We start from the raw sequence: 16,228 nt of genomic DNA, 5'->3' as shown, positions 1-16,228 counted from the left end.
CTGGTGCAGCACATTCAGTTGCCTGGAAACATCACAAACCAGAGATTCAGCTGGGTTCCAGGTGAGTCTCTCGCAAAACCAAATTGGTTCGCAAATGAGTGTTTTTCGCTAATGGTCCTAGTATTTCAGAAAATGGTAGCGAGGCTTTATAGAAGACAAAGATGTGGTGAGAACTGAAAAAAGCAAATCGCTCAGTTTTGGGCCCGGCTAGTGAATTCGACAGGATCGATCAGTGGATGTTGAGGCTGGAGGTAAACATGAGACTTTCACACCACACTGCGAGCCAGGCTTGATAGCTCTCAGCTCGTCTGTGAGGATCGCGTAAATCCCCTATTGAGTGCGCAACCGTTTGCAACCAATCGAATTCCTAGAGTGTTTGACGCATGGTTCGAACCCAATGAACCCAATGAACACTTGATTTTTCAGTCGAAAATGCCCTTCCATGGTTCAGATGTTGGTGGCTGTGGGATTTTGTAAAATGCATACCCACGAATCGTCTAGAACACTCGCCTTCCTGTCCTAGCGTAATCATTGTGGTGAGTCCACACCAAAGGGGAGAAGCACCGCACTCGTTCTCATTATGCTGCATATGGCTATGCCGGGGCTCGAACTCTACACTCTAATATGCAAGGTGACCGTGTTACCACTACTCCACCGGTGCACGTTGGACGCATCAGAATATTCACATCCACTCAGCCAAACTTGTTCACGCTTCAGCGATGTGATTGGTGTGCCTAATTTTTCAGGAGCATTCTTTTGTTTTTCTATAGAGGAAAATGTCGGTAGCTCAGGTAGCGTAGATGGTCGTTGGGTTGTTCGCTGAGCTGGGCAATTTGATTGCAAACGTTTCATCACCAATCGAGGTGATATCACCAGTGCTTTATTGGGGAGCGTAGTAATGTGTAGCGGTGGGTTGGTGGTTGTGCATTGAGTAGTGTAAAGTGTGGATCCACTTTACGCACTGCTACGCACAACCGTCTCAACCGGAACACTCAAGGGGGGCCGAATATTGGATTCACGAACAGGAAAACAAGGAACCCCTTGGAGTCAAATCAATAAAGGTCACAAGCCGGAACTCGGAGGGACAAAGGTTACTCCACCGGCACCGACCGCAGTGTTGCAACTTCATATATATTTAAAATTGCCTCCAATCTTGTATGACTGCCTTCCCGGTTAACAATTCAAAGGGACCGCCCTTTTTGAACTGGTGGAATTGAACTCTATTTCAGTTTTGCAAGACATCCATATTTTCCGTTTTCTTTACCGCGCAAATCGTTTTTACCGCTTTGATTATACTATTTTTGTACCAAAACCTTGGGCAGGTATATATTGTTTCAATTCATGAGTTTGAGAAGCGGTTTCGGTCACGCGTTGACTGTTGATCCATATCGGCTTTGCTCGCCTTTTGGAGTACCTCACCGTTTGTCGAAAACCGTTGAGGTTTGTAATTTTGTATTCCGTGTAACTACTTTCATTTTTTATAGTACAGCACATTTGCGTAGCCATTCGTTCGGAGTTTTGCCGGTTTGGTTGCTAACCTTGGTGCTCGTTGCTCAAGAATTCGAAACGGTCGTTACAATCTACGCTCCCCAATAACGCACTGATGATGTCACCTTGATTGGTGATGAAGCGTTTGCAATCACATTGCCCAGCTCAGCGAACATTTTTTTTGTTTCAACTGTTGCTGCTTGCGGGATTATGTAGAATACACGCTCACATGACTCTCATTTGAACAAACGTTCATTTCTAATAAGAGCGAAACACGAGTCCAGTGCTTCTACCGCTTGGTGTGGACTCACCCGAATGACTGTCAGGATAGGAGGACGAGTGTTCAAACGAGAGTCATGTGAGTATGCAAAACATATCATAAAGTTGCCAAAAAAAACGCTTAACGCTCCACTACCCGTTCTGCCATTTTCAGCCAATCGAGGTATCTGGTGAAATTGTCCATTGTCGGACTGAACAGAAGTTCATTGATTAATTTACAGATTTCACTCCATGATACACACTTTCTTCGCTGTCACTGTGTACAATGACTCCTCTGTACTGAATTGCCAACCTTCTGGTTACTCGTAGTAAATAGGTGGACACCAAGTACCCAGAACTAATGGAAGTAACCGTCCAGTGCTAATCCACGTAATAGGACAAAAATGGAAAGAATATTGTGGAAATTTTTCCAGGTATTAGGGAAATAAGTTTGTCATTGAGGAGAATGTTGGTAGCTCAGGTAGCTTGGTCAGTAGTTGGTCTTTTTTCCTCAATTCGCCAAGGCTGTTATTGGACTTGGACTTCCTAAGGTCACAGTCAGTGACTGGTGTTTGCTTACCGTTGTAGGCTCTCTGTGTACTTAGAACACTTTTATGCGTGGTATATTGCTTTGAGTGTACGTTCTTGCCATTGAATCATACACCACACCTAGTATGACAGATGCCTGGTGCCTGACGGGCGAGACTTGAATAGGCTAGCGCTTACCGCGCCTTGAAAAACATTCAGCACCGCTTGTCCTTTCCTCGGTTGTTGTTCCTTACACACGTGTTTCTTACATACTTCGGGATTCATCTTCTCTGACTGGAACTGTTGGTGTCATGACTTCGAATGGAACGCTTCCTTCGTTTTATCTAATATTCTGCTGTAATCCTTCCACACTCGTCACCTACATTTACCACTACCAGTTTCGTCCTTCCTAGGCCCATCAGACAGGCCTGGCTCCTGATCCTCTACCAGTTTCACCTTGTGCTTTAACTAATGTATATTGCGGGTATATAAGCACATTGCGCGGGAACACTCACTTACAAATTACAGTGGTCATGACGAACACTAGCGTGAATTTCAGCTGAGTCCCACAGAAATTAGTTCAAAAGAACTGGTCCGGACGATCGAAGTGTTGAATACCATGTTAGGTGCTGTGTGACAGACTACCCAACAGTATGTCAAAGGGCACACTTCCATCTTCGCTGTGTTGGTCGCTAGTAGAATCAGTATTCTACGAAGAGACTGGACCTTACGGTGGTGTGACGGTTTGCTCACCTCAGCGATCCATTGAGCTACACTCACAGAGTCTCTCATATTAGGTAGGCCAATGGTTAGATGATGACGATGATGATGATGATGATAATGAGAATCAGTATTAGTAGTTCCATCATGCCCGACTATCTACAAAGTCGTATTGAACCTTCTTTTCAGTTTGCTCGATTTCTCAAGTGTTCATTGTCAGTCTGTGTAATCCGTGAGTAAAGACTGGCAACACATTTTGTCTCTTCTAATAAGGCCCCGCAAATTACTCCTCCTCACCATTCCGACGAATCTGGTAATCTCTTTTTCCTACGACCCGTATATTCCTTCAACTTGAGGAAATTAGTATCCAAAATCCTGAGACACCACAATATTGCGTCACATATTCAGCAAAAATGTGCTTTACAAACCGTAGATTGTAAGCGAAAGTCCATTCTTCCTTCCAGCTGCTGCTCTCACTGTTACTGCAGAGCGGGTGAAGGAACCATTGACTTCAGGAAATGGTTGACATCAAACCACCGGTCGGCTGACGTTATCACGAGCCGAAAGGTGATAACATAGTGTGTATTTTTGAACAGTTTGGGAGTGATGAACGATCATATTCTGGTGTGTATACGATGTACGGACTTTGTACCGCTATTGGGCTAAATAAACACTGAGACAAACAGTTGACTTGCAGGCGCACCGGCTTCGCGGCTGTTGTTTCTAGGACATTAGTCGTCCGTACGCATCTAGACTTGAAGAAATTCCACACGGCTTCTTATGGATCCCAGGGTGATTACTATGAGGTAACAGTAGTCTCGAGCGCCCCGCCATACAAGCTGGATATACACTGGACTGCTGTTTGCTGAGCCAAATATTGATGAGACTGCACTAACGAATGCTGCTTTGGAAGAGATATCATCACTGTACGTTGGTTTCTGAGGCTCGGTGCTCTCTAGTCTGCCACCAATCTTGTATACGTTGTGCAGCCCTTGCCCGATCCTCACCCACTAAGCAGTGGGTTGGGACAAACTGAGAGCAACTAGGGGTATCAGAATCTGTACTTGTGTATTTGAAGCATTGCCTCCCTCCACCTCCCCTCCCCCGCCGAAACCGGAAAGAGATCCTGCAAATTTAAACAACGTCCTGTAAGATCCACTTTGAACGAAAAGACGGAATAAACAGATCGCAAGGGAACACAGAGGGACACTGAGCGGCACAAAAAGCCGAGACACAAAATAGACTTGAAAAGAGATAAAGTTTTAAGTTGGGACTAGAATTCACGACTAAACACTAATGCATTGGGAATCGTCAAGCATCCTGGCATGAGCAGAATACGGGGCGGAGAACCAACAGCACTGGACACGCCAAGTTAGTGATGTGTGGTAATCACTCGGAAGAGGTCGGTCATCAACATAAACGGTTTAGTTCCAATAAAAATCCAAGCAAAACTCACGAGCCCTCAAAACAAAAAACAAGGCTGCCCACTTGCCCCAAAATTCATGCAATCGGTCGTGAGACAACTAACAATAACCTTTGTTGTGAACCACAGTCTCCTTAATGCTTTCTTATTGCCGTGAAACCCGGTCTGGATGGCCGATTGATAGCCTGGTGCGCTTGGCCACTCTGCCAGAAAAAGTCAAGGAACGTGCGAACCGGCCGATCTATTGATTTCTGTCACGCACAAGCGGGTGAAAAAAAGTGGTACGAAGACTATAACGCATCTGTCAAGGACGAGTGAAGAACAACCAATGAAAACTCTTCGACAGCCCACGATCGATTTCACCCTTCTTGGGACTCATCAGGTAGGCGCAGTCCCCGAGTTTCCGTCAACCTTATGTTTTACTTGAACCCAGATTGATCTGCAAATGAGAGGATTAGTCTGTTTCAATGTGAATTTTTTACCGGTGAACTGACCTAATAGGCGCGGATGGGCCGACTGCCCCCGTGTCTATTTTCTACCCAATAGCTACGACGGAAGACAGCCGAAAGTGCTGTCTTCCCTTACTTGTTGTTCAGGTGCGTAGTCAAACTTATAAGTGGTCTCCAACACAGGCACGTAGTCTCAGTTGCAACTAATCTGCATATTTGCCTTCAGGAAGCAACAACCAAAAAATCATGTGACTTTAACGACCGAAACGTAGGCTTTTGATTGGCTATCTCTTTAACACCCTGAGACGCATTGGTGATGACTCATGATGACTCACTGGGCTTTCTCAACAGGTCCGAAAGACTTTAATTTCGCCTTCGAGGGATAAAATGCAATCACCTAAGGGCTTGGGCCAATGCAGTCAAGCAATCGTGTCGCTCAAGCGTTCACCTGTTCAGACGTAAAATTCGGATGCGCTGGTGGAGCAATGGTAACACGCTAGCCCCGCATGGCAGATGTGTTGCTGATCTCCTCCAATAAGAGCGAAACTTGATCCCAGTTCCTCCCCCCCTAAGGGGGGACTCACCAGAATAATCACGCCAGAACAGGAGGATGGCTATTCAAACAAAAGTGGTGTGGATATGGACTACATTATCATCGAATGACTCGGCTCCCCGATAGTTCGAAGTGCTCTCAGCAACGACTAGGCCAAGTACCGCTGAATGTAGCTTCCATGGTTGGCCTCAACACTCACAAACCATGGATTTACTCATTTGTTCGGTGAGTGGGATGTTTAGTCCATACAAGAAATGTGCACAGGGCATAACCGATATGTCTAAGCTTGATATGCGACCCTCTTGGATAGACAAATACAGGAAAAACAAGCTCGCTACCGAAAATGGCTTTCGTTTTTGGAGTTCCGAAAGAAGCGCCGAATTCGAGAAAACAGGACATAATGGTTTGTTCGGAATTGGCGTCCCTCGCTTGTAGCGAATAAAAATGGCAACACAAGAGACGCATGATGTCAAATATTTTCGCCAGACAATGAGGGGGAAATTCAACCAACTTACGTTCCGTGCATTGTCCGTCATGCGATCGAACAAATGTTGATGAAATTTGAGAGTTGCAGTCAGTTGCTCCAACTGTGTCCATTGCCTACCCATGGCTTGGATCCACACTGTGGTGGAGATAGAGACTACTGAAGGGTTTACCTCCAACAATGCAGCTGGTGCTGGGAGACATGACTGAATCCATTCGTAGAATATTCTCAAGGTACTGGTAACGACTTCAGCGTCTTGTAGACATGCGTGTGACGTTAGGGTAAGTAGTAAACAGATTATCTGGAGAAAACAAGATAAAAGTAGAGCTGTTAGTTTCTTTGGTGTCACCGTTCCGCTTGTCTACCATATGCTTCGTCTATTAGGTTAGTTCAGTCTCCCAAGGTGTGAAAATTTCGGAATGATCACTTTACTACTAACAAGCAACTGTTGGTTAGTAACAAAAAAATGAATCTCCACAGCGTGAATCGTGCAGTTGCCCACAAGAAAGTATGCTTTAACGTACTACAGAAACTTCAACCACATTCTTGCTTCCCTAGACCACAGGAAACAAAAGATATTTCTTAAGAACAGCCTCCAAATTTCCACCAGCATCTTCGGTAAACCAAGGTCACGAACTTTCTGACTACGGAGTCACGCAAAAAAGCACGATCAAGCAAACTATGTCGAACTGGGAAATTGTTACGTTCTCACAACTCCGAAACCCTTCTTTTATGCCACACAGTTCGACCGGGCCGAATCCTCTTCAGAAGTGAATCGCCTGACCCTCCGTGATGCAAAAAAGCACCAGCGCTGGTTGTAACTACGACGACAGCCCATCTCACAATCGACTTTGCGTGACGCGAGCCTAAAGTAGTGTGTCCTTTCAACTTTGTGACCATTAACGGGTGCAGTTCAGATTTTCATCATCCAGAAACACACGACTTCGAAGTCTTCTGTCAAACAAGACTTATCTTAGCGCTAGCTCATCCACACAGACGGACAGAAGGTTCAAACGACGTTCAAGAGGAACCATCAAATGAACCGAACAAGAAGAACTAGACCCTAGGCTGGACCCAAACACATGTGGGTTCCCCCATCGACCCAACACTTGTTCACCCACCCTAACACACTAAAATCCCTCGGCCGACACCCAACAGAGATTTAGCTTGACCTATCTGATTGGTTCTCCTTCCGCCTTCAATCTCGATCAACCTCGGAACCTAGTCACTTGGCCTGACGAAGCTTTTGTGTCAAAAGCGAAACGTTGCCCAGCAATAAATCTGCCGATTTTCACCAAAGTTTTTCGGAAACGAAGACTTATCGTCGTTTATCATCGATAGCTGACGTACCACTGATGCCACTGAATTAGGGGGACTCCAATTTCTATAGTATGTCAGCTGATTGGATCGATCGATGATTCACAACTGACTTGCCTCGTTATCAGAGACCTACTGCTTGGTCAAGTTAGTAGATTCACTTGTGTATGACTGGCTGATTCGCACTCATTGTTTCGTCATGCCTGTCGGGACTTGTGGCTTGGTTTTAGCCAACCTAATAATGCTCACTCTGCGTAGACGAGTGAACCATAATTGCAGGAAGCCTTTGCCTCACTCAACGATCGGGCTGGTCTATCATTGACGAATTAATCGATCGATTCAAACTCACTTGTTTGATGTTGCCCATTGGAAAATGTGGCTCGACGATGGAAGAGGAGACAGCCGCAGATACAAAAAATTTGACTTCGTTTATGACTGGCAGTTTTTTGTTACCGAACGAATCTACCGACCGGAAGGTTCGTGGTTCGAACCCGACCTCTTTCTATCGACCAGGCTTGGGCAAACTGGCAGTATCCCATCCCCTGTGTCCCGTTCTGTTGGCATGGCAATGATTCAGCTGAACGATAGACCGATATTAATCCAATGGTTCAGAACATTTTCAGGGTCGCAATGAACCAGTGGTCATAGTGATCGGAGAGTGGTTTTCTTCAAATTCTTTGCTACAATTTATTTTCTGTGGTTTATTTACAGTGAGCAAGATTCCCGTTTTGTGATAAACTGTCTTGACTTCCTCCCATGCTAATTTGTGAGTCCCTCTGCTAATTTGTCCCCCTACCAAAACACTGCGTGTATTTTTAAAACGGTCATGTTGTTGAGTCGGATATTTTCCCAAGAACAGCGATTCTGTGGAGGTTTCATCCTGTGGGTGGAGCCAATCTATGCTGAAAAGCCGAGAAACACTGTACAGCTGTTCCATCCTTATCGGGATTCATCAGCAGTGCGCATCTCGCGAAACTCTGGGGAGTCTCGAACCAGGGACCCCCGGGCAAGTAATTTGAACATTTAACCGTTCGGCCACAAGCGGCTGATCAGCAATGTGACTAACTGACACTTAGGACATAACGCCGGTGATCCTTCAGTTACAGGATCCACATCACGCAGTCGCAAGTGTTGACTGGCTCCTCGAGCAACAACTTTTCAGATAGAGGTTTCACTCATCGAGTGGAGTTTATTCTTCCACTGAGATACTTAGGAGTTGTTGGTAGCGTGAGGAGATGTGATAATTTTGTGGAGGTTTCGCTCTGCAAATGAAGTGGTTAAGCGTTCAAACTACTTGCAAAAAGGTCGCGGGTTCGAGACTCCTCGGAGTTTTGCGAGATGCGCACTGCTGACGATTCCCAATAAGGATGAAACAGCTGTACAGTACTTGTCGGCTTTTAAGCATAGATTGGTTTCACAAAATTCCCAAATCTCCTCACACTACAAACAGTGATTTGATGGATAATGGAAAATCTCAGAAATCATGGTTACGATTAAGTTACCAGGACTGGTGCCGTTCGCTTTTATCGACCAAATGCTTGGCCAAGGCAACCCATTGCTAACCAGAAAATTTCCGCCCCCCATGTGGCGATGTGGTGTAATAGACTGGTGAATCTGGGACAATGATATATGACGAGGACATCCTAGTGTAATCTGGTGTAAAGCACACCAGCCGAATGAAAATTCAGAAGTTTATTCCTCTTTGCTTCTTCGATGTTGGCCCCGCCGATGGGTGATCACCATGATCACCGTCTGTGTCGCTACAACTGTCTCCTGGACGGGGATACTTCTTCACAGGGTTCCCTCGAGTGAATCACTCGATTCCTTGATCCCCATTTGACACAGACACTGGGGTTGTGTTTGCCTGATGACATCTGGTATAATGACCACATTGTTGGCTTCGCTGCGGAGATACTGTCCGTTCAGTCCATAATGCCTGTGAGAGGCCATCTTTTTCAGTTCCTACTGACAACCGATAAGTGTATTTCTTCATGTTCGCTATTGATCCCGGATAGAATGTCTACCAATCGCAATCTCTCTTTCGGGCTCAGCCATTCCTCTCACTTCCTGAATCCCACTGTAGGACAACACTGTCACTCCACTCTTCCATCCTTATAACTGATCGCTTCGCAAATAAAATATCCGGAAACTATTCACAAGTTTGCTGTAAACTCTTCGACAGCCCACGATCGGTGTCACCTTTCTTGGGGCTCATCAGGTAGGCACGCAGTCTCCAAGTTTCCGTCAACATCAGGTTCTACTTGAACCCGAATTGGACTGATTGCGACAAATACACTCATTTGCACATCAACTAGGTTTTCACGGAAGACTCAAGAAGAATGGAATTTGCCGTGTGCTGTCAAAGAGCTTTCAGCAACCTTTTAGGTTGTTCCCTTTGGTCAACGGCCCAATGGAGCGCTTGCTTTGTTGTTTGGAAGGATAAGCTCGTTATTTGATGTTACCTGTCTCAAAACCATAGATGATGAGTCTGTGGAAGTTGAGAGGACCCTGGAAACTCAGCTCAATGTTTAGACCACCAGTAAGACCAGCTGAAACCCTGGAAATACTAAACAGCTGTTCCAACCTTGTTGTGGAGCATCAACAATGCTCATGAGTCTCTAGACAGGCCCAAACCTGCAGCCTTCCAGCTGATGAGTGAATACTATTCCGGTTGGCCACTAGTGTCTGATCAGCAGCCTTATTAAATTGCATGTAAGCAGGAGTTCCAATCCCTCACCCTCGATCACTAGTGACGAATGCGCAACTAGAGGACCCATGAGGATTGGCGGACTTCTTTCTTTCTGAGTAGTCTGCAGGTAATACATGTCTACAGCAGCAGATCATACTGCTCTCTGATCTTGTGGTGTTGGGTGAATCTTCGAGTGTTTATCAAGGCGACGGCGCTGTTCAAACGCCAGATACTAACATGCACACGCCTTAGCAGAATCGATTTAGGGACGGCTGCGTACTCACCAGCCCTTGTTGAACACAGACAACTGAAACCGAAATAAGTTTGTTCTATTTTTTAAAGAGTATACACCCAACATTGTTCTCCTAGCGTCGTTACCCACTGTCACCTTGGTTTTCCATTAATGGGTGGACCGGATAGCATTTATACGGTACTCTAGTGACAGAACCTAAAGCAACTAAGGGGTAATGCCGACACCTCAATGATAAAAAGTAAACAGTCACCAGTGCGACTGTGTTTTGTGCATGCTCACGGCTTCAAACAAGCCGCTGTATTTTCACCCGCAAGTGTTTTGCTTTCGGGTCTATATTGGCACCAGTCGCTTGCATGCACGGCAACTTATGGCTACGCAAAAGCCGCTTGTGGATCTTCACTTATTGAGATTTCGTTCCATAAGTGAAACCACTCTAGGCGAAGCTCAGGGGCGCCCACAGCGTGCAGCCTTCCAGCTAGTAGCTTGAACAATTGACCGTTTGGCCATCAGCGGGTGAATAACAGCGTGACTGACTAGCACTTAGACAGGATAGAGCACCGCTCATCCTCCACTCACAAACAGTGCATCACGTGATCATGTGCTGACTGGCTCCCCACGTGATGACTTTTCTCTGTACTCTTCCTCTGAGCTTCTACCCGGTCTGTACACACTACCGACAGGTTTATTTTTGACGAATGTTGACCGACGAGTACGATTTGTTCGTCCATTCGTGACGGATTCGAGAGTTTTGGGATTCATTACGTAAATGTTTGATTAAAACACATTGGTCCATTTCTGCTGAATATGAGCCAATTCCAAATTGAGCATCACTGTAGCGAGGAAAAAACATCTCTCAGCTATATTCTGACGGTTGATTTACAAAATAAATGTGATTTAAGTGAATGAAACCATTCGTAGAAACTTACGTCATCCTGGATAGACCCAAATTGGGTAAGCATCCGCTGAAGTTGATTGCATTGGCTTAAAACGCAACTTGCTGTGACCATCCAATCCGGTCGTTGTGTACAAAACTGTACAAAACTTGTCGGTCCAGGAGCACTTTGGAGCACAATTTGAAGTTGTTCCGACAGCGTTTGCACGTGCTTCAGCACGCTGTCTGCATTGATAACAATCCAAGGGTTGAGAAATTCCTGATCCCGGACATCCGCTGCCTTTTGAAGTACAAATAAACATGTCAGCAGTTTTCCTGGTAGGTAGTATAAGGCGGTTCGGTAACCTTTGAACCTTTTTACAGATTTCGGTGTAAGAGAGCTGACTGAATACCAAACGACAAAAATGACTAGCTTGAGGATTGGTTAGTTTCTGCTGTCCTGCTGAGGTGTTCACCGAAGACGGGAATTTCGGCAGCTCTGCTCATTCGGCGTAGATCCAGGTGTCTGTTTGCCACTGAAGGCCGTTCATCGCAACGGAAGGTTCCGTGGTTAATACAAACCAAACTATGTTGAGGTACATCTTTGTGCTAACTTTTTCGGCATTCACTAAGTGTACAATGTGGATACAGAAGGTGGACACAACCAGTCACCAGCTTTCATAAAGGAAACTACTCACAAGTTTGCTGAAAACTTTTCGACAGCCCACGACCGGTTTTGCTATACTTGGGGCTCACCAGGTAGGCGCAGTCCCCGAGTTTCCGTCAACCTTATGTTCTACTTGGTCGCTCTTCTCCTATCTGTTTCGGTATCACTGCTAAGAACACTGTCTTACCCCCCCCCCCATCGATCAACTGGTAAACCAGTGGGGTGACTGCTCTAACCTCTAACATTTAGGACTTTTCACCTTGGCAGTTCCCATCGGCGGTTCCCATCACCTCTAATCTAATGTGTGTTTACCCGCGCGAAACGACCTTATACAAGGAGAGATGACACATCCTCCCTTACGGTGTACTCCACCCTGCTGGTCCTCCTCCTCTCTAAATCTCGTAAGTTCACGTTTCGCAGGTCCTGCACGCATGCCGTGTATTCCTCTTTCTACCCCCTGGTTTGAACTCCTGACCGTCAGAATGTTCGGTACACACGCAGTCACGGGTAGCCAGTCAGCGTGAGACAAATGGTTCTGTGATAAAACGTGTAGATTTAATTTGGTTGGCCTATGGTTGGATGCCACACCTAACACTTCGGATGTCGTTACGCAGTCCTAGTAATCCTGCCGCGGATCTCTTCATTCCCCTCATTCGGACTGTGGCAGTGTGCTTACGTGAGAGAGAATGCAGCCCCAAAGGCAGCCTTAAATTTCTGGCTACTGATAAGCTATAGGTAGTAAAGAAAATGTCGATTTCCACTCCAGCATTAGAGTCTGAGTCTGCTTTGGCCTGCACAAATCACCTCAACAGTCATCACTCCAAGGAACTGAATTGTCTTCTTACTGCTAACTTTAACCCCTCCCCCGACAGATTTTAAAAGCTATCCATCAACAAGGTTATACTGGTTCCACTTGGTTTCAAAGGGCTCCAAACTTTCGAAGTGGATTCGAGCTACTCACCTTTTCCCCAGGTGCTTCCTCCACCAACTCAGAGCAGAGACTCAGTGGGGGGACTGCTCTAACCTCTAACATTTAGGACTTTTCACCTTGGCAGTTCCCATCGGCGGTTCCCATCACCTCTAATCTAATGTGTGTTTACCCGCGCGAAACGACCTTATACAAGGAGAGATGACACATCCTCCCTTACGGTGTACTCCACCCTGCTGGTCCTCCTCCTCTCTAAATCTCGTAAGTTCACGTTTCGCAGGTCCTGCACGCATGCCGTGTATTCCTCTTTCTACCCCCTGGTTTGAACTCCTGACCGTCAGAATGTTCGGTACACACGCAGTCACGGGTAGCCAGTCAGCGTGAGACAAATGGTTCTGTGATAAAACGTGTAGATTTAATTTGGTTGGCCTATGGTTGGATGCCACACCTAATACTTCGGATGTCGTTACGCAGTCCTAGTAATCCTGCCGCGGATCTCTTCATTCCCCTCATTCGGACTGTGGCAGTGTGCTTACGTGAGAGAGAATGCAGCCCCAAAGGCAGCCTTAAATTTCTGGCTACTGATAAGCTATAGGTAGTAAAGAAAATGTGAATTTCCACTTCAGCATTAGAGTCTGAGTCTGCTTTGGCCTGCACAAATCACCTCAACAGTCATCACTTCAAGGAACTGAACTGTCTTCTTACTGCTAACTTTAACCCCTCCCCCGACAGATTTTAAAAGCTATCCATCAACAAGGTTATACTGGTTCCACTTGGTTTCAAAGGGCTCCAAACTTTCGAAGTGGATTCGAGCTACTCACCTTTTCCCCAGGTGCTTCCTCCACCAACTCAGAGCAGAGACTCGAAACCGCCAAATGTCGCTTCATCTCGCGATCATATCGGACGAAGTTGATCATCAGCGACTTCCACTCTTCGTGCAGACTTTCAAACTTTATTTTGACCTTCTCCCAGTAAATGGCACGATGCCAGTATCGCAAAAGTTCTGTGTTATTCACAAGTAACCCGCATTGTACCACTCGTTCCACGGTGCATTCAGTCCACTCACAGCTATATTCTAGTCCAAGCACGCTTCGCACGTCTGACCAGTATTGTGGGTTGCTTTTCTAAAACAAAGAGGCGTAATAAAAAAGCGTGATCAGATCCCAACCTACAAAGACAAGATTACATCTTCAAGTCGAGGAATATGTTCCAGTCAATTCTATTCATTCATTTGGTGAGGTGGGCGATAACTCTAACATATTTCCCTATGATAGCTTAATCCCGTGCAGGATAAGATACATTTTACTAAAAAGACAAAACAAAAGGCGAGAACAAGACAAAACTTCTTGTCATAAATTGGCAAATCTACCCACTTTTATCGGTTTCCGATACTTTTTGCTTGTCTAAACGTGGTTTTCCGGCAACCGCCTGCATTTTCCATCAGACTGTTTGGCTAGCTCGAATTTTATAGTGAGCTGGTTCGAACGTGTCTCGTTTCGAAGAGTCCAAAGAATGTCTCATTTTGACGTAATTTAAACCAGCATGCAGCAAAAAAGTCAACTCAAGACTGATGTTCCGTTCGTATTTTGCTAAGCAGCAAATGTGTAAATGCATCAACCGATTCCGGGTGACCACCGAAGCCCATAACTTCTTTTTCATCAAAGCTACTGTTTTTTGTGCATGAGGGAGCAACTTTAGCTTCCTAATCAATCGAGGTGCTGAATGATACTCACAGCATCCACTTTACAAAAAATGATTATTATTCATCCATACCGACTTTCACGAGATTGTTCTATGTGGATAAGTTATCATAATTATTTAGTAGGAGGTCACTAGAACCACATTGTGACTTCCCGTTCAGTATCGATCCATTCTCCTGTTCCTCAAGAGTTCCAGAGTTGTGTGCACTAAATTAGGTGCCGGTGTTCTCAAGTCAAGGGCTTCTTACTGAACTTGATATGTTCAAACCACGTACAATTCCTGGCCCACTTGCAACCTTACCCGCCAACAGGTACATTAAAACTTCCAGCCATTTTCGCTTACGCGGCTACCACTGGCGACCAAGCCAGGATTCATTCAATACATCAGGTCAAGTTGTTTTCATGTTTGTGCAAGTATCAAACACGAGGGGACACCCCTCTCTCCACAATGCACACAATAAGTAGGCATACAACTAGGCTCGACACACACACTCGAGAGCACAGGACAGGAAGTCAAAAGTGCTCCGCAAGTCTTCACGGACAACTACGAAACACGTGTAGCAGCTACACGGCAGAGAAGTCTCGTCCCGCGTCCGGAACTTCACTCAGGAACTATCAACAAGGGTCCTCAAACGATAGGTCACTTTTTGGCTTATTCCACTTTTCGCATTGTATCTCTTTTCATTGCACCTAACTATTGTATTCATCACATTCTAGTAAAACAGACATTTGTTAGTGCTTGTTACCTTCTGATAATCAACTTAATTACGTCACAACTAGACCACTAACAGACCTAAGCCATTCAGAATTTTATGCTGTCTCTATACTGCTCAAATACCCAGCAGTAGCACAAAAGTAAAGCTTAAATTCACTGGGCATCACAACAGCCTCAAAACTTGTCCGGACCACCCATTCGTAGAAGAAAAGTTAACTCAGGTCATTTTTTAACACAAACTGTCGACAGAACTGTCGACGAACTTCGGATTTTTCGAATGCGCCGTATGAAGTTTTATGGGCATGATCAGTGCTGCCTAACGATACCGGTCAGATAAAGGAGGCACCAAATTCAGATTTCACTCAGCAACAAGCATTAAGTGAATAAAGTATCAGTCTCTTCCTGATTCTGTAGGGAATCAGTGACAACGAGTTGCACTCGATTCTGAACTGCTCTATTGGTGACTTCCTGTGGTTTATTTGTCCTGCGTTAGTAAAACATCATAGTCATGTGACCTCGATTTTCATGATACTCCGGTGCCATTAATGACCATAATCGTAAACCTTTCCCACTTCGAGAAATCTCCATCCCTTATGTATGTTGTGAAAAAGAACCGAACGCTGCTGAAGGAGGAACTGATAAGAAGGTGAAGTATCGCTTCGCTGTTTTTCTCCATGCTAGGTACGATATCTTCATCGAAAATTGTGTCGTGGCTCCCCTGAGTAAATTCGTCGCGTCACAGTGCTGATACAGGTTATCGAAAGTGAAATCACAACATCAGATTTTCCGCTCCTATTTGTTATCTCTGTTTCTAAACAGATCCCATCCAATGTCATCATGTGGATTTACACAACTTTCACCGACTTCCCCACACTGACTACGACCCGTTCTCGAATCTGAACAGATTTTCTCGGCCTTTTGTGACCATATTAGGGGGGAGATAGAGCATTATGACCACAAATCTCAAAATGTTGGCCAACTTTCCAAGGGCTGGACCATTACAGTTTCAACCAACTCCAGTGTATGAATTGTAAACATTTAGTAAGTATCGTCAATATTCAAGGCGGGACAAAACGGAATTCGCAATATCATTACCTAATTTGTGTGCATGTACAAGATCAAGAGAGAGGGAAATTAAAAAATATATGTGACCGAAAGTTACCGAAGGTGAAACTGAGACCCTGA

At 45.3% G+C, this 16,228-nt stretch overlaps 1 protein-coding gene across 1 annotated transcript in view; it reads right to left on the bottom strand.

Annotated features, from left to right (window-relative positions):
* Positions 1 to 12,733, bottom strand: part of T265_05407 (hypothetical protein) — a gene marked incomplete at both ends in the record, with an annotated part of 44,738 nt that extends 32,005 nt beyond the window's left edge. Inside the window, 3 exons of the mRNA XM_009170405.1 lie at positions 5,935 to 6,204; positions 11,089 to 11,334; positions 12,662 to 12,733. Coding sequence (XP_009168669.1) covers positions 5,935 to 6,204; positions 11,089 to 11,334; positions 12,662 to 12,733 — 588 coding nt within the window. The remainder of the gene's footprint in view (positions 1 to 5,934; positions 6,205 to 11,088; positions 11,335 to 12,661) is intronic.
* Between the last annotated feature and the right edge of the window lie 3,495 nt (positions 12,734 to 16,228).

This window comes from Opisthorchis viverrini (genome assembly GCF_000715545.1).
Source record: "Opisthorchis viverrini unplaced genomic scaffold opera_v5_101, whole genome shotgun sequence".
NCBI lineage: Eukaryota > Metazoa > Platyhelminthes > Trematoda > Opisthorchiida > Opisthorchiidae > Opisthorchis > Opisthorchis viverrini.
The sequence above is the reverse complement of the archived record's forward strand: the minus strand, read 5'-3'. Positions and strand labels throughout refer to the sequence as shown.